Raw genomic sequence first — 19,277 nt, forward strand, 5'->3', positions numbered from 1 at the left:
CGAGTCCTAAAATTTAGGCTAGAAAATGATAAACTTTCTTTAGTTCGGTATTATTTATTATTTTAAATTTTTATAAAATTAATATAATTTTAAGCTTAAAAATTGTTAGGCTAGGCTAAATAACATGCAATCCTTAAATAAATCTAATTAATTTATTTTTAAGAGTATGTTTGATTTATAGTCAGCGTCCATTAATACAAATTCTCATGTGCAAGCAAATGGATTCCTAGACACACATTACACCTTGATTTGACAACTCATTTTGTTATTTTTTATATTATGTGAAAAGTAAAAAAAAAATGTAAATAATACAATAAAAGGGTGATATTAATGCCTTTTTTTCCAAAAATAAGAAATGTCCACTTTCTGAAGAAAGAAAGTTAGCCTCTATCTCTCCTATAAGATTCACCATCACCACCTTACATAGCTAGCTAGCTAGCTTGAATAATAAAGTAGATCAATTATGAAGAAACCTTCTCCACTAAAATTCACTCACTATTAGAAGCACACTATTGTGCTTTCCATTTTTGTTGCCAATGCTTGTACTCATTCAAAATGGAAAAACAACACACTAGTTCTCCATACCTTTCACGCGCTGTCAATTATCTTCCCTACAGTATTGTGATTGGAGACTGACATACACGCTGCTAATGCTCTCATCATTTTGATTCTCTTACGTACGAATCGTGTGGAGATGGCAGAGTTTTACTAAACACGTAAATAGAATATGTGCACATGTGTACTACATCCAATCCAACTAATTTCACACACTACGCAATTACCATACTCTCTGCAATCAAAGCTTTATATTTACTTTTCATTCATTCATTTAATTTAGTCTTCTTTTTTTGTTTTTTTTTTATAAAAAAAATCACTTTAATCTATGTAAATTATAAATACAATTATTTTTATAAAAAAAAAACCACAAAATTATAGAGAGAGAAAATATTTAAGCCGCAATCAAATAATGAAAGATCTGAGACGGTCTTCGATTATGCCGGTAATTTCAATGTGTCTATTTATATTTTTATATTCTTCACTTTTTTAATTAAATTTATTTTTATTTAAGTTTTGTTGCAAAAATCAGTAACAGGCCGGAGAACCTACTACTGAGGTCTGCAACGTGTCGATATCCGAGATTAAGCACATGTTTGTACAGCAACTAGGGTGTGTTTGGTTGTAGAAAAAAGGAAAAAATGGAAGACAAATAATGCGATAAGAGAAGAAAAAAAAGAAATATGTGAAAAATGAGATAAAATAAAATAGAATTAAAAGTGATTTAATTCAAGAAAAATATTTGAATTAAAGTAGTTTGATAGGTAAAAAAAATAATATCAAAGAAGAAAATTAATATTAAATAAAAATATATCATTATTATAGGATAGGAGAAGGCTTACAAGTTCAACACATTGAATGCAGTAGAATAAGAAACTAACAGCGTATGATTTCCTCTCAAATCCGCTCATTTTGGCGAGGAATTTTTTTTCTATGGATCTCACTAATTATTTCAAAAATTTCTCAAATAATTGTTGCAACCAAACCAACACCATCTCATCCCAGTATTTCTCCCCAATTCTCTGTGTTTATTTCCTTTCTCTTCTCACACATTTAACCACAACCTACGAGACAAATCTAATCGTTCCACGCAGCAATAATAGTCCCAAACCATTTGCAAACGTAATTTTGAAGGCACTTGAACATTCAAACATGTCTTATATTTAAGAGGAAGGGAATATTTCAGTTAATGCATATCTAGATTAAAGTTTATAAATATAAGTTTGAATTAAAAGTATCTTGTAAGTTAAAATTTGATAAAAATAAATTTACTATGACATGATTTATCACTGCTTAAAAAATATATTTAAAATGGTTAACTTGCATTGGTAAAAAAAATCGTTAACTTGCATATAACTTTAGAAAATTATCCCATTTAATAGTGCTTTTAGACTTAAAATGTTGTTTAACCAGTTTAATTAGTATCTTTAAAATATAATTTTTTTTAAAGCTCGTTTGAGGGATTTTTTTCACTTATTTAAAATACCTTTAAAAAGTAGTGTCTATATTAAGTACATAAGTTAGACTTATGCTTTAAATTAGGGAACTACTAAGGCCCTGACTAAGCCATGTTCACCTTTATTAAGTCCGTTTTTCATGTTTCGTACTTTTTAACTCATGTTTACATGCATGTATGTAGGATATATAGTAGTTGCAATTATTACTTTATTGATGTTAAAAAATTCTATTGTTTGACTAATGCAATAATAGACACCTTAATTGACCACATGTATTCCTATTTTTAAAGAAGCATGTCTTCTTCTTCTTTTTTTAGATAAAGAAATCAGGTCTTCTTACGTACATATGTAATCATTTTAGATTTGAGAAGTATTATTTGTATAATTATTTATACCATAACAATTTTTTATGTTTATATATTTTTTGCATATCATTTATTACATGAGAGAAATAGACAAAAAAAAAACAGTATTGTATAAATTATTATATATGCATCAGATCTCAAAAAAGAGAAGTATTGTTTGCCCGATAATTTATTTTATTCCATTATTTTTGTAAACGATAGGATGAAATCTAAAATCTTTATTACATTCTATTGTAAAATATGTAAACAATAAAATGACATTTTTAATCAATTCTATTCCATATTATTTTGTTTTATTATATTCTAGTCTACTTTATTCCATTTTCCACCACCAACCTAAATATATTCTTAGATTAATCTTGAGTTAGATGATGAACATCCTTTATATAATTAGGCCAAAAAACCTGATCCAAAGGCAAAAAAATATATATTATTTTAAACTATCCAAAGTAAAATGTAAGTTTTTGTATGATCAGAGAGGATTTTTATTTTTTTTATTTCAAACTTGATTCAAATTCAACTATCAAAAGCCCTATGGTTGATTTTCACTGTTACCTCAAATTGACCAATCACTAATCTGTCAACTAATATAATTTATCAATTGAAAACCTTGTCACTAGATCTAGAACATGATCAAACCAAGGATATCCACGCTGCACTTGTTTCAGTCTCTCCTCTAGAACTAGAAAGCTCATGTGGTTAGGTCTAACATTTTGACTAACAAAGTAACAATTACCAAACTTTTCATCAATGCCTCCCTTTCATGGCTCTTCCAAAATATCAAAAGGTCCTCTTCATAGTGGATTTCCGACAAACAGTCCAGTGTTCAACTCAAGGACTGTGTTCAAAATCAAAAAAGCTAGTCATAAAAAAATACAACCTATATTTTGTCCCTTTCATATCTTTCACGTCCATAGGTAGTGCAATTAGGGTTTAGACGTATGCAAAACCAAAGGAAAAAAGCTTATGATAAAAACTGGACATACAAATATATAGTTTTTTTCTTACCCACAACATATGATACAAGTAGTTAAAAATCATTTAGATATACTTAGGTGAGTTGGATTTTTTATTATGCGAATAAAGTAAAATTTGTGAGAAAATTATTATTTTTTAATTGATATTTTATTTTTCCGAAATGATCTCATGACTTCTGACAATATAAATATCTTACTTTTCACGAAAAAAAATATTTTTCATTATTTAAAAAATCCCACAAGTTCCTTAAGCAACGTTTTTGTTGGTCAAACAAATATCCCCCACTAAGTAATATGATAATGATGATATCCATCACACACACAGGGCATTGACATGACATGGACAGCTATAAAAATCAATTTGTCGATTAACCATTCCCCTATATCTTTCTTGATTCGTGAACTCATCAAACCAAATCTTGTAGTATTACTTATCTTGCTTTATTTTTAATTTTATTCTCTCCTCTTTTTAATTGTGGCTGGACTACTTCCAACGCACCTGCCCTAGCAACCTTCAATAATCACTTCTTTTTCGGGAAAAAGAAATCCATGTAAAAGTTGAACTAGACGCTTTAGCGTACGTAAATTTGTTTTTAACTAGGACCAATAGAATTATCAAAATTTACACTCACACGACAACCATTTAGAGTATTAATTAATAATTAGTATGCGTTGCTAACTGAAGTATAATTGTATAAATTAGCATTATCTAAGTTCCTATTTTTTATGTTTACTAAAAATTGCTAACTGATATTTGTAGCCAACTTTTGGTTCACTCATCTCTTATAAGAAATACTTTTGTTCAAAGTGCAGTCAATTATATACTCTCTCTCTCTCTCTCTATATATATATGTATATAATTTTGTTCTGTTCCTCATCACCTCTTTTGTGTTGTTTGATGACAATTTAAAAACAAACGTGTAACAAATCATTTTATGTTGTATTGTCCCTTGCATTTTAGTGAATCAAAGACACACTAAATGTTTTTTTCAAAGCAGATTCAAATGATAATTTGTTATTTTTAGCGAGCGAATCGAAGCTTCTTTTGTTATACTTATCATTTTCTTTTAGTTTTATAAAATAAATTCTTTATTTAATATTTTTGCTAGAAAAAATATTCAGTCGCATAATATGTTCTTTTTCGAACCGATATACTTTATATTGCTTTATTTTTTACAAACGCAAATTACACACTGAAAAAAAAAATTGGTATAGTGTAATCTCTTCCAACTTTTCCTTTCTGCCTTTTGGTAACTCCTTTCTAGTTCAACATTCAACACCTTATCAAATTCGCATCTTCAATTTTTTTATACATATCTTTCTTTGTTGAGTTAGATTTTATTCATATATTGATTTTTTTATTATTAAACATTTACAATCTTTTTTTTATAGTCATTAGGCATTTACAATCTATTCAGTATTATATTAACTTTTAAAATTAAATTTGCATATTCAAATTATCTTTAATTTACTATTAAATCATCACTTCTTCTTCTATTATTATTATTATTATTATTATTATTATTGAATTTTAAAAGATGAGTTAACTAAAAAGAAAATGATGAAAAATAAATAGGTAAAGAAGGACAAAAGGTCCCTGTAGACTCAAAAGCTTGACAGTGACCTCCGTTTGCCCCCATTTGCTTCAGTGGGCACGGCATCTGTCACGCTCTCGCTCAACCTCAACCACCGTGAAAGACAAGCACTCGCAAGCCCAAAGTATTTTTTGTTCATTGATATGTCTAAATTATATGTTTTTCTTTTTCTAAATTTTTTTTGTCAAACCTTCTAATGAGAAAAATGTATTATATATTCGTTATTTTTTAATATAATAATAATGCAAGTTCATAAATGAGCCTTATTTATGGGACCTTCTTTTTTTTTTCCTTTATCCGCGATTTTCATTTTTTATAATTAATTTTAGAAGAAGAAATTAAATTTTTGAAGAAAAAAAATTGATTGTTTTTTCTTTTTTATAAATTAAAAAACAATATTTAAAATTTTCCATCAATAATTTTAAAATTATAAAAATACATTTAGAAAGATTATTTATATTAAACTAAATTCAAATATATTTGAAAAAAAGAATATAATTAAATTGTTCTTAAATATAATTTTAAATTTCAAATCACCACTAATAGTTATACTCCTTCCAACCACACATTCACATTTTAGTCTTTTTGTGCTTACACATTACTACCAGATTATGTATCTCTTCACCTTTATTATTAGACATAAAATAATTTACATCTTAATTTTAGTTTCTTACTTTTTATGCACTTGAGTTTAATGGTCAAATTTGTGTTTAATGATCCCCCTTGGTCGAACACTTTCTTAGTGATTTGGAATCTGGTCATCCAGATTGTTATGAGAATCTCAAAATAAATGTTAGATTGGATATGATAGATCCTTCTTATAAACTCCAATGACTAACTTAGATAAGCAACTTTTATAATTTATATTTAAATGTTTTTGGACTAAGTCTTCTTTCTCTAAAGCACAATCTAGTTACAATAATAAAAATAAAAAGTTACTAATTATTAAACAAATTATAGTGTCGTAAAAAAAGAATAAAACAAATCATAGTGCACGGGATTTGTCTACTTTGTGCTAAGTAAATGTGTAAAGTATATGTATTTACTACTCCCTCATTTTTTATTTATAAGATCTAAATTTAAAATGGTGTTTGTTCTATGTATAATGTTTTTTTATTTATTATTTTTAGACTAAAAATACTTCTCATTTGAAGAAGAAAAAATGTATTGAAAAATCATTAGAAGAGAAAAAAAAATATTAACAACAAAGATAATTTTAGAAAAAAATGTATATTTAAGACAAATTTATTATTATGAATTAAATTCATTATTTTTATTAATTTTAATAAATTAAGTCTTTTATATATAGAAACGATGGAGTATCAATTTAAAATTAAATGAGATGATAACCCATTACAAATTGAAGTTGATTATTAATTATTTGTTTCAATGTCGGATTTATTTTATTCAGTAACATAAAGTTTCAATGTCGGGTTTAACTTTATGTTATTGAATTCTTTCGAAACTTTTTTGTGTGATGTTGAAAGTTTGGTACATATCTGATGGCATGAATAATTGTATTTGTACTAACAACAAATATATTTGCCTATGTGTTTCTGATAATTTATATTTAGTAGATAAGATTAGACGAAAAATAAGAAAGTTTGGTAAATTCAATTCTAAATGATGTTGCACGAATGACTTTAAATATATTTTAAGTGCCTGAGTAATTTCATATGGTGGAATACAGTCCCAGACTTTGTTAGGGGTGACTATCTTAGGAATACAAATACTCTTCCTTCTTATAAGTTTTGCTAGTTCTCCCTCTTGGGTCTTTGTTTGGTTCCTCCAAGCTTTTGTCCTTCCTTTTTGCATCTTTTAATGATATTTGAGGTTTTTGGGAGGACACCAACCTACTTAGGTTCTTCCTCCCTCTTTTCAATCTCAACTTTAATTTGTAAAAAAACAAATATTGAATTTTCTATAATCACGTTAAGATACAATTTAACGTGATTTCAAATAAAATTTTAAGTGTTCAACTTCAATTCAAGGAATTGAATCTAGATACAGAATTTATTATAATTTGAAGCACTTTTAAATAATTATTGTATTGAATATATTTTTTATTGTTAACTGGTTCTTGTAGTAAAAAGTTAACCCCTAACATTTTGTTTGGTTTTCATGAATAAAAAATGATGATAAAAAGTTAAACATAAATGATATCAAAATCAATTTTATAAACACTAATTCAAACATACATAAAGTCTATTTGATTTAAACTTCTAAGTGTATTTTAAAATAATTTAACATTATTGGTTGAAGCAAAACCTTGAACTAGTCTCTTGAGTCTAGATCACTTGGCTATCCAATCCACTTTTTAAAAGATAGCTTTCGATATTCAAATCTATCAAAGGCACACACCCAAAAGAGAGACCATGGTCCATGTAATTGGAAACAGGAAGTTGTGCACACCTTTCACTCATGGCCATGGAGAGTGAGGTAGTAGAGAGAATCTATGCCCACCATCTGTTCGATCAGTGAATGGCCAAGCAAAAGGGTCCCACCCAAAAAAACTATCCACCCCACCATAATATCCCCATAGAAACCTAAATACCAAAAAACAAAAAACCCAAACATTACAATACACCATCCTCTGCCACAACCATCACCACCAAAAATAAACCTTCTCAGTTCTCACTCTGCTCCTCCCCCTTGTCTTCTCTTCACCAATAATTTATTCCACACTCTGAACAAGTAAAACCCAAACCAAATCAAACCCCTCCAACAATTTTCTCATTTTCATTTTTTTAATCTTCATCATCATCATCTCTCTACTAAAGTCCAATCCCAAGCACCTGGTTCCCAGATAACGCTACATTTTATTTATTTACCCTCTCCCCCTATAATATTATTAATTATTTCTTTATTTATTTTATTTAATATCACACACTCTACTTATTTATTATATTATTATTGTGATTATTATATATATATGCTCGCCGGCGATGCCGACGCCGGTCAGCATAGCGAGGCAATGCTTAACCGACGAGGCCGCGCGTGCACTCGACGACGCGGTCGCCGTCGCGCGCCGCCGCAGCCACGCACAGACGACGTCGCTCCACGCCATCTCCGCCCTTTTAGCGCTCCCCTCCTCCGCCCTGCGCGACGCGTGCGGCCGCGCGCGCTCCGGCGCCGCCAGATTCTCCGCCACGTACTCGCCGCGCCTCCAGTTCCGCGCGCTGGAACTCTCCGTCGGAGTCTCCCTCGACCGGCTCCCGTCGTCGAAGTCCACTGCCGGCGGCAGCGACGAGGAGCCACCGGTGTCGAACTCTCTGATGGCGGCGATTAAGCGGTCTCAGGCGAACCAGCGGCGGCACCCGGAGAGCTTCCACATGTTCCAGCAGAGCCAGCAGGGAACGACAACGACGTCGTTTTTGAAAGTTGAACTAAAGCACTTCGTTTTGTCGATCCTCGATGACCCTATCGTGAGTCGCGTTTTCGCCGAAGCAGGGTTTCGAAGCTGCGATATAAAACTCGCGTTGCTCCAACCGCCTCTACCTCCGGTTCAGCACCGGTTCAACCGGTCGCCTCCGGTTTTTCTCTGTAACCTCGACCCGGCCCGGCCTGACGAAAATATTCGCAGGATCTTGGAAGTTCTCGCGAGAAAAAACAAGAGAAACCCTTTACTTATGGGTGTTTACGCAAAGAATGCTCTGAGGGGTTTCGTTGAGATGGTTCGGAACGGAAGAGGAGGTTCGGTGTTAGGTTCGGAGTTGAGGGTTGTCTGTTTGGAGAGGGAGATTGGGGAGTTTGTGAAAAAGGGTGGTAGTGGGGAAGAGAAATTTGGTGTGAGGTTGAAGGAGTTGGAACAATGTGAGAGTTCTGGTTCTGGGGTTGTTGTTAGTTTCGGGGAGATTGAGGTTTTTTTAGGGGATGATGTGGATGTTGATGCTGTTAGGTTCGTTTTTTCGGGTTTAACGAGGTTGTTGGAGATTCGTGGTGAGAAGGTTTCGTTGCTGGGGGTGGCGGAAACTTCTCATGCTTATTCGAAGTTGTTGGGTTTGTTTCCTAATGTGGAGAACGATTGGGATCTTCATTTGCTTACTGTTACTTCCGCCACTCCTTCAATGGAAGGACTCTACTCTAAATCCAGGTTCGTTCTTTTTCTTATTTCTTTAAGAAGAAGAAAATAATTGGTGTCTTTTTTTGGTGTATGAGTTTGAATTTAGGATTTCGTGTAAACTACTCAAAAATGGGTTATTATTGGTGTGTGTCTTTTTAGTTCTGTTAGTACTATTTGTTGTGGTTTGATGTACTTGTCGTGTTTTTGGTTGAAGGGAAAATGGGAATTTGTGTACTGTTCAGGTTCTTGCACGTTGGTTGGTGTAAATAAATAATTGTATAAATGTTTCGGAGTTTTGTGAGGAGCAATGCACGTTTGTTATTGTGACATGGGGTTCACAAGCGTGGTGGAGGCCATGCGCAAATAAATGGTGGGAGTGTAAATTTGAGTTTAATAAATGGTGTGTTTTGTGAACTGAATTTATGGTTTTTGGTTGTTCTGAGATCTCTGATGTCTTGTTCTTCTTTTTTCTGTTACTTTTAAAATGGGGTGTTGGGTTGAAGTGGAATTTTCTGAATATGTTTTGCATTGAACTCTGATTTACCTCGCTATACTCCAAATGTGTGTTATGTTTTTTTGTTTTTCTAAATTTAGAAGATAAAGATACTGCAATGAAGTTCTGGATGCAATATTTTTAATAGGAAAATAATGAGTCACATGCAATGTGCTGTAATGTAGTACTTGCTGGGTAGAAGTCAGGTCTGAAACGGTTCTATAATAAAAGATGTTAAATTTGAGTTTTCATTACTTTGGTCTTATAAAATGGCATTTATAAAACTTTATCATAAATTGGAGTTTTCATTACCATGATCTTATATCTCATGGATTCAAGGTATTTATAAAACTTGATCAGATGTATTAGGTATCCCTGAGAAATGTACTAACCAAGACCTGGTAGTTCTTGTTCTGCTGACTGCTTGTGTTAGCCAATATGGACGGGCAGCTATGAGCAGTATTTTGATGAATGGTATGATTCCATTTCTGCATTGCCGGCCCCGTTTCACTCTGTTTTATATACCCTTTCTTCAGATCCAAACGGATAGTTAGAAACTTAAGTATGTATTTTTCTGACTACTATTGTGAGATCGTCAATTTCAGTAGTCTATTATGGTATTGGCCATAGTATATTTCATTTATGTAGATGATGCCTTGAAATCTCTTTCATTGTGCACACTTTAGCTTCTGACTGTTTCGTGCCTATTGGATCTCACAGTTCCCTGCTCATGATAAACTTACAGCTTGATGGGGTCCTTTGTTCCATTTGGTGGGTTCTTTTCTACACCTGAAATCAGAAGTCCCGTAAGCTGTACAAATGCACCTTTTACCCGTTGTGACACATGCAATAAAAAATGTGAACAAGAAGTTGCAGATCTTCTGAAGGTAGGTCCTTCATCTAGTAACTCAACGAGCTCACCCTGGTTACAAAAGGTTGTTAATGTGGAGACGCATAGAGGGTCGGATGCGGCAAAGGTTTGTTATGATTGCTAATTATTGAATTTCTCTTGTCCATTGCATACTGAGTCGTCACATGCATATACACATACATGCAACATGGTGGGGGCAATCTCTGTACTACTGATACATGTATAATAATTTAGAGGTACCCAGTATAATGCTAACCTGCCTATGCATGTGAAAAGAATACTATTTGAATATAAAAAACGTAATAATAGTATTTTATATGCAGCAAACTAAATAAAAACAATGTTTCTCTGTCTATTTCCTCCCTCTGAGCTTTCTTTTGCTGAGCCCATGGCATTTGATGATCAAATTGAAAATTATATTAAATATGTTCCTTGAGATTATGGAATTTACTGAACTCAATGGATTATATCTTTCTGAAAGTTTGTGAAGATAATAAAGCACTTTCTATATCCACATGAATCTTTTCCAGTATAGCTTTGCTCTTACTGCATACATCTGCTAATGGATGAAAGAACTTATTTGCTATTAGTATTGGCAAAGAAGAAAATCATACTTGTTCCTTTTATGATAATTCATAACATTTGCAAAAGTTATTCTAGAACATTTTTTCAATGAAATGATATTATCAATTGTATTAGTTATATTTTCTCATGAGGAGCTGTAAGTTTTCTTGTGTTTATACCTTAATTTAAATTCTTAGATCCACTCTGTAAATAATCATGGTCTGCATCACTTGCAATATTTCATTGCTTCAATTTACGGCTGCATATATTTAAGAATGAGCTCCATCATCTAGTGCAGACTAATGAAGAAAACACAAGTTTGAATGATAAGATCTTGGGATTTCAAAAGAAATGGAATGATATTTGTCAGCGTCTTCATCACACAAGTTCACTACCTCAATTTGATATTTCTCAAACAAGGTCCCAATCTCCAACACTTGAGGTTTCACGCTTTGGTCCGGATTTTAAGGAAAGCAGCAGTAAAGACCCATCACACAATGAATTCCAATATTCTAGTCAAATTTCCTACATGCCCAAAGAGTTGCATGGTATTTTTCCATCAAAGCAGTTATCTGTTCCATTACCTTCTGATACAGTCAGCATTAATACTGGAACTGATCATGTTCTAAAAGTTTCAGAGACACTGCAAATTCACATGAAGACCCCTTGGGCTGCCCCTTCCCTTATGGCCAATAAGAGTGTGCTTGACCACAGATCATCTTCATCCCCTACTCGTGTGACCACAGATTTAGGATTGGGAACGTTATATACATCAACTGCTCAGGATCCAGATACCCCAAAACTGCAAGATCAAAGAAAGCATCTTCAGCGCTTGTCAGATTCTGTTTCAACTGATTGTGATGGTACGAATGAAAATACTTCTCACCGAACTGCTAGATCTTCCTGCTCTGGTTCAAATTTGGAAGGAAAATTTGATTTAGCAGATTTCAAGTCTCTTAATCGACTTCTCAATGAAAAGGTTGGCTGGCAGGATCAGGCCATACGTGCTATCAGTCAAACTTTGTCCCTTTGTAAATCTGGTGCAGGAAAGCGTAGAGGCTCACATGGTAGAGCAGACATATGGTTGGCTTTCCTTGGACCAGATAGACTTGGAAAAAGGAAAATTGCTTCAGCTCTTGCAGAGACTATATTTGGAAACCCTGAAAGCCTAATCTCTGTGGATCTGGGCTTCCAGGATGGCTTTTACCCATTGAACTCGGTTTTTGAATACCAAAAATCACGTTGTTATGATGTGCTTAGGAGGAAGACAATTTTGGATTATATTGCTGGGGAGTTGAGTAAAAAACCCCATTCTGTTGTCTTTCTTGAAAATGTAGATAAAGCTGATGTTTTGGTGCAGAATAGTTTGTTGCAGGCATTAAGAACAGGAAAATTTTCATATTCGCATGGAAGGGCGATTAGCATCAATAACACTATCTTTGTTGTAACCTCAACTGTCTGTAAAGGTAATGACTCTTTTGTTTTGGAAGAGTCTAAGATGTTTTCTGAGGAAAGAATGCTTGAAGCCAAAAGATGCCAAATGCAATTATTAATTGGACGTGCTTCTGAGGATGCCAAAAGAATTGGTGGCACAAATGTTAAGGTTGTACCCAGAAAAGGGTTTTCCAAATCATCATCTCTGAACAAAAGAAAGCAGGCTGATATTAGTGACTCCAAGGAGGGAGCAACAAGCAAGATGCAGAAACAAGACAGCGAGGCATCTCGATCCTTTCTAGATCTAAATATGCCTGTAGAGGAGGGTGAAGAGGGTGTCAATGACAATGACCATGAAAGTGAATCCATGTCAGAAAACACAGACGCCTGGTTGAGTGATTTCTTTGATCAAATTGACGAGAAAGTGGTTTTTAAGCCATTCAATTTCAATGAGCTTGCTGAGCAAGTATTGAAAAGAATTGGCATGCTATTTCAAAGGACATTCGGCTCAGAGCTTCAGCTGGAAATTGATCATGAGGTAATAGCATACATACTCGCAGCTGCTTGGTTATCAGACAAGAAAAATGCAGTGGAGGATTGGATTGAACATGTTCTTGGCAAAGGCTTCGTTGAAGCTCAGCAGAAGTACCATCCTGCAGCTCAATATGTAGTGAAACTGGTTAATTGTGAATCCATTTTTGTGGAAGAGCAAGCCCCTGATGTATGCCTTCCAGCTAGAATTAACATGGACTAAATTTTTTGCTCTCTTTGTATTGTTGTAATCAGTTGTAAAATGTAGCTTTTAGGATATATATAGCATTTGGTAGTTGGTAGCGGTGTTCAGCTAATTAATCTCACTATTTTTGTTTTCTTTAAATCATTGTGTTGTAATTTCTATGATAAATGAATGTGTAATTTTCTATATATTATACCTATTTAATACATCCTTTTATCCTGGTTGTCTATAATCAAAGTCCAATTTGCAAGTGTTGTAATATATGATGATATTTGTGTAGAATGGTGTCTGTCGGGTCATCTTAATCTAGAATTATTTATATGTATGTATAAAACAAATAAGATGTTTTGGTATACATATTTTTATATTTATTTTATTTATAAAATTACATTCGTGAGTTATTATTTTATTTTTATAATTATCTTCATAAATCATTCTCTAATTTTAATTATCGTTTTTTTTTATTTAGAAAAATGAAAAAACAGTTTTTATTATTTTTTTATTTTAAAAAAACGAAAAAAAAACAGTTAGACATGAAGTATTTGTTTTGTCGCAACACCTTATAAAATTTATTTGTCTCATAATGTATTGCTTAGGCCATTGATCATTGATGATTGTAACGAGATGCTATGATCAAGATTCCATGGATAGGATCTTAGTATGTGTCCACTTCAATTTCCATTCTAAGTTTCGCATGAATTATCATAAGAAATTCGAACTTGGAATGTTTTGACTTATGAGGGTTAGGTGATTGCATTTATGACTTGTCCTCGCTTGATGTGATGCACTCCGATTAGATATATTCCAATTGTTCTCATGCTTTGAGGAATCATCTGTTGTGTGCATCAAATACAAATGAAGTACCATATATACTTCCGGTTTGTCCCATCTATTACACTTAGACGAGTTTGTATTCTACCCTAATAATAACCACGGGCTTGCAGCCCAATGCACACGTACTTAGCCTTGTGGTTTTGGATATGCATGATGTGTTCATTAGTGGCTTAGTTTAAAATTCTGAAAATACTTTTAGGTCATTTTCAATAAAGAACTCCAGTGAGTTGTTAAGGATGATTTTTTTTTTCTTTTTAAAATATTACACATTCCTATAATGCTATATATTTTTTTACTTTAAGCTACTCAATTAAAATTTTCTTCTAAGTCATCAAATTTTTTTATGAACCCTACAATGTATCTCTCTTGCAAGTATATCGCTTTTTACCAGTCTTTCCACCCAAAATAAGTGATATTCTAATTATTTTACACATATAAAAAAATTAATAAACAGAGGAAAGAAGATAATAATTTTACAAGGTCTCTTGTTAATCAGTATCTTTAAGACATTGGTTAAGAAATTAAAAGAGTAAAACATTTACTGTGTAAATCATAAGAAAAACATAACAAAAAATCATGAGCAATATAATTTTTAGTCTCTCACTAAAAATATTTCTATTTTAAGTTTTTTAATGTCATCATGATATTGATTAACATTTGTCATTTTACAAAACAATCTTAATATTAATATAATATTGAAAAACTAAAGTGATACTAATTACATATTAGGGGTATGAGTAGAAAAAAAGCAATCAATCATGAGCAACATAATTTTTTTGCATCTCACTAAAAATACTTTAAGTTTCTTAATAATGTCATCAAAGCACAATTTAACATTTGCCATTTTACAAAACCAATCTTAATATTAATATAACATTGAAAAGCTAAAGTGTTACTTATTACTTATTAGGGGTAATTAGTAGAAAAACAATTAATATTATATTGAAAAATCAAATATGATATTTATTTTAAATTTTTTTTCCTTAAATGCGATACTAATTTTGAAAAGAAAGAATAATTTTATAATATTAAAATAATACTAAAATCTCTATTGATTTGTTGGACAAATTTTAAAGTTAAAACTTTTATTGAAAACCTTACGATCTTTATTGTGTAGGGTCAATTTTTAACATTAAAATTCCCAACAATTTGTATGATTATTGTGTTGTTTATCATTGGGTTAAAGTTAATTCTTCAATCATCGACACGGAGTTGGTCTAGTAATAGAGATTAATTATTCACAATATAACAAATTAAGAAACACAAAATAGATCCTAATTATAAGAAATTAGGATCCCTTTATTATTAAATTTCATATTTATTCCTAGTTAATTGCGAATTTTATTAATAATATAAAGTCATTTTCTCATAAAAGTGAGTGTATTTATTAAGTTATCAACAAAATAAGATACATTAATTGGTTTAAAAATTATTTTTCACAAAATAATTACTTCTTAAATCATTTAATGTCATAGTCATAGATAGTCTCGAAATAAAATTAAAATTTATGACAAATTAACCCATCTAACTATTTTATTGGTGTTGATCAATTAAGTAATTGTTTATTATATATAAAATCAAAAATAATATTATTAACTTCAAATTTGCATACATGAAAAGTAATATATCAAAATGAATAAAATATATTTTTGATCGATTCTTCTAAATTATATGAAATTTGGAATTGGTCCCTTTAATTTGTTGTCTCATTTTAGTCCCCTAAAATTTTAACATTTTACTGTTCATTCAGGGTGTTAACTTTGTTAGTGATTATGTTTTGACAGACAAGGTTGAACATGGATTATGTCTAAGGCATTTGTACAACAATTCTAATCAAAATTTGGTGGTGATGCATGTTAAAATACTGAAAAAACATATTGGATTTACTAACGAAAATAACATACTTATGAATAGTAACATGTTAAAATTTTAAAGGGATTGAAATGGGACAAAAAATTCAAAGAGATGAATTCTAGATTTCACATATTTAGAAGATCAAAAACATACTTTACCCTAATAAAATTTTGTGATACATGATCCACATGTGAGAGAGCACAAATTGCTTCTCTCACACTTATTGTTCTCCAGTTCTATAAAAATCTTAGTTGAGTTATTAAACACGATTAGGCCTGTTAAAAAAACAAATAAAGTGTATCGAACTGTTGTCGAACGTATCGACTTAAACTAAAAGAACCAAACTATTTTTTTTAATAAAAATTAAAGTGAACTATTCTTCAGTTCATTTATTTTAAAATTGAACTGATGCTCAATTGAATTGAACTTCTACTTATGAGATTGAAAAAAAAATGAGACACGAACACCTCGCAGATTAGTTTGTCCATTATGCGCTCTTCTTCACTGAATATGTGTGAACCATGATTGAACTGAAAATGATTAAATCATAATTTTAAAAATATTTTATATTAAATAATATAATAATATTAAAAAACATAAAGTAAAATAATATTATTAAGTAATTTATTATTTTTAAGTTCTAATGATTAATTTCATATTCTACTAGTATTTAATTATTTTTTGAAATATTAATTATTAATTGCATAATGTTTCTCAAATTATTAAATAATTTTCTAAAGTTATTGGAAATTAAAAAAAAAACATGTGGTGTTAATTTTATAGTTGTACCCCGGAAAAAAATATTAAAATTGTAAGATTTACAATACTTAAATAATTGCAAATTTGAAAAAACATGCGTTGTTAATACTAAAACTTGAAGACTTAACAAACAAATCAGTTTTAAGATGTAAACGAAAGGCCCAAAATCTCAAAGTCCATTTCAAAAGGCCCAATCCTAAAGTCGCAAGGCCCATTCCAAAATGCAAAATCCTAGTTATGCACAATAAAGAAAGACTCTTACGCCGTCAACCACGCTATCTCGAAGATAATTTTCTCTTTGTAGTGTATTTCTTCTACATTCGCTAATACATGTTAATGGGGATCAAAGTAGAGATTAGTATTACTTTTCTATCTACCATCATTGTTCCATCTACACTTGATAGTTAATTAGAGTATTTTGTGTTTTCCCTCAATTTTTTTTTTATAAATTAGGTTGCTTTGCTTGTCAATTATACTAAACAATAAAGAATTATTATTTTTAGTCATATCTTATTTTCAATTTTTATTTTTGGCTTATATTCATTCGTGTGATCGTTGCTCTGATAAGTTTGGAATTTCCTATTTAATTATTTCACCATGCAGGAGTTCAATATAGATAATGGCTTAAGCTGGCTTATAACTTATCTCGCCTACTCTTGCAAAAAGTTATACCTAACATCATTCCAGATTTCACTTTTGTACTTGCTCTTATTTTCAAGTTGGGCATTTTTTTCTGTGCTGATTGAAAATTCAAAATAATCTACAACTCATTGGACATTAGGACTTTGTGGATGCTTGTTTCTTGAATAAATTTGGAGTGTAGTGCTTAACCTTTAACTAAACTAGAATGGAATGTTTTTCTTCATAAAGCCTTATAAACACGATATGATTTTAACTAGTGTGTCCTACAATCATTCATGGTGTGGTCTTATTTGATAAAATTGTGTTTCTCTTCCTTTATTTAGATTTTGGATCATGTGTTATTAAAATCTAGGTAAGCATTCAAATGTCCTTTAGTTGACCCTTTCCCTTTAATGAAGGTTGCGTAAGCATGACTGCTCTTTTATATATTGCATTCTTTTAAGTTTTGCATGTTGGTGCTTTGTTTTGATACAATATTGTTTATATTCAAACAAGAGACCTAGTCGTGGACAATACCAATCAATTAAGGAAAAAGGTGGTAGAATTTATAGATGATTGTTGTTCCCACATATGCCTAACATCTATTTTTGGTGATGATCGATTTATGTTGTGAAAGGGAGTCCATAAACTTGAAAGGAGAATGAGTTTTCACCCAACGTATCCACAATTCAGAATAAAATGAAGATCAGTCTTGAATATTCACCTAAGGTTGAGGTTTCAGCTAGTGAATCTTTGTAAGAGATACATGTGTAGTTACTGATGATGATGTGGATGTGACAAATGGAAGCACGGTTGGTTCTTTTGAACTTTCTAATGAAATTGACAGAGGTTAAGTTTCTTACAACTTCAATTCAATTGGAATATTGATAATGTTGTGTTCGTATTTTATCACATTAAGAAAAATTACTTAATTACATAAAATTGTCTAATTTCATTATGTTTTTTCTTACTTTACATGGTGTCATCTATTCTTATACTTGAACCTTCTTGTTGTGAGTATGTTAATCAATTCAATCATGCCTCAGTTCTAGATCCTTCTTTTATGCATGACATCACAAATTATTTGTAAAAGAAAGTTCTAGGATTGAGATAAGATTAAGTTTATTAGCATCTTTTGAGCAAGAAGATTGAGTCTAAGAACAAATGATTCATAGAGGACTGAACTTCCACTAAATGACTCAACTTAGATCCTAAAATATTATTACATATAAAGTAAGAAAAAAAGATAATGAAACAAGGTAATTTTTACGCAATTTAGTAATTTGCTTAATGTGATATAAGATCAACACAACATTATTAGTATATCAATTGAAAATGCTAGAAACTTAACTTGTTGTATTGCATTGTCTTTGTGAATTGCACTATTGTTGCCTTTTATCAAAACATGGAAAGATAATTCGAGAAACACCTTATTAGAAGGATCAGAAGAATTAATTGTATTTTCATTTGTCACATCAACGTTAATTGCACTTGTATCTCTTATCGTATCAGTTTTATTCTGAATTGTACTAAGTTTGGAGAAAACTCATCAACTTTTAATTTTGATGAATGCAAAGATAAAGACTTCACACCATGTATATGATCAGGATTCTTTGTTGCCATTTTTCTCTCGTGTTTATGGGTCTGTTTTGGAATAATAAATCGATCATCACCAAAAATAGATGTTGGGCATATGGAAGCAACAACTATCTATATTTTCTACTACTTTTTGTTGAAGCATATATCCTTATGAAGTAATGTTTTAATGACAATAAATTATTTCTAAGTCTTTTAGACTTAAGCTACTAATGGTTAGTAATTTTTTAAAGATAGGACTTGATCAAGAAACATGAAGAAAGGTGAGAAGCATCAATTTGAAGTGTGTTACCCTTCCAAAAATAGGATTTGCTCATTAGAAGCAGGATTACCAAAAGGAATGCCGACTAGAAGCATACAAGACTGGCAATATTTGAGAAGATCAAAGTGCATCAAGTTTAGAAGCTGAGTATAATTAGAAGCAAGATCAAGAGGTGGAACTGGTAAAGGGCTAGTATGATGAGAAGCTACACATAACATGAAAGACGACCAAAAGATGCCAA

At 31.2% G+C, this 19,277-nt stretch overlaps 1 protein-coding gene across 3 annotated transcripts; it reads left to right on the forward strand.

Annotated features, from left to right (window-relative positions):
- The first annotated feature begins 7,291 nt into the window (after positions 1-7,291).
- LOC100804458 (protein SMAX1-LIKE 6) lies at positions 7,292-13,296 on the forward strand. 3 transcript variants are annotated; one of them, XM_006575346.4, is made up of 4 exons: positions 7,292-9,042; positions 10,251-10,482; positions 11,239-11,488; positions 11,573-13,296. In XM_006575346.4, the coding sequence occupies exons 1-4, from the start codon at positions 7,895-7,897 to the stop codon at positions 13,126-13,128; spliced, it is 3,186 nt and encodes a 1,061-aa protein (XP_006575409.1). In that variant the 5' UTR covers positions 7,292-7,894; the 3' UTR covers positions 13,129-13,296. The 3 variants fall into 3 exon arrangements, with proteins under 3 accessions (XP_006575409.1, XP_006575410.1, XP_006575408.1); XM_006575347.4 differs by having other exon boundaries at positions 11,579-13,296; XM_006575345.4 differs by having other exon boundaries at positions 7,293-9,042; positions 11,239-13,296.
- The last annotated feature ends 5,981 nt before the right edge of the window (positions 13,297-19,277 follow it).

This window comes from Glycine max, chromosome 2 (genome assembly GCF_000004515.6).
Source record: "Glycine max cultivar Williams 82 chromosome 2, Glycine_max_v4.0, whole genome shotgun sequence".
NCBI classification, from domain to species: domain Eukaryota; kingdom Viridiplantae; phylum Streptophyta; class Magnoliopsida; order Fabales; family Fabaceae; genus Glycine; species Glycine max.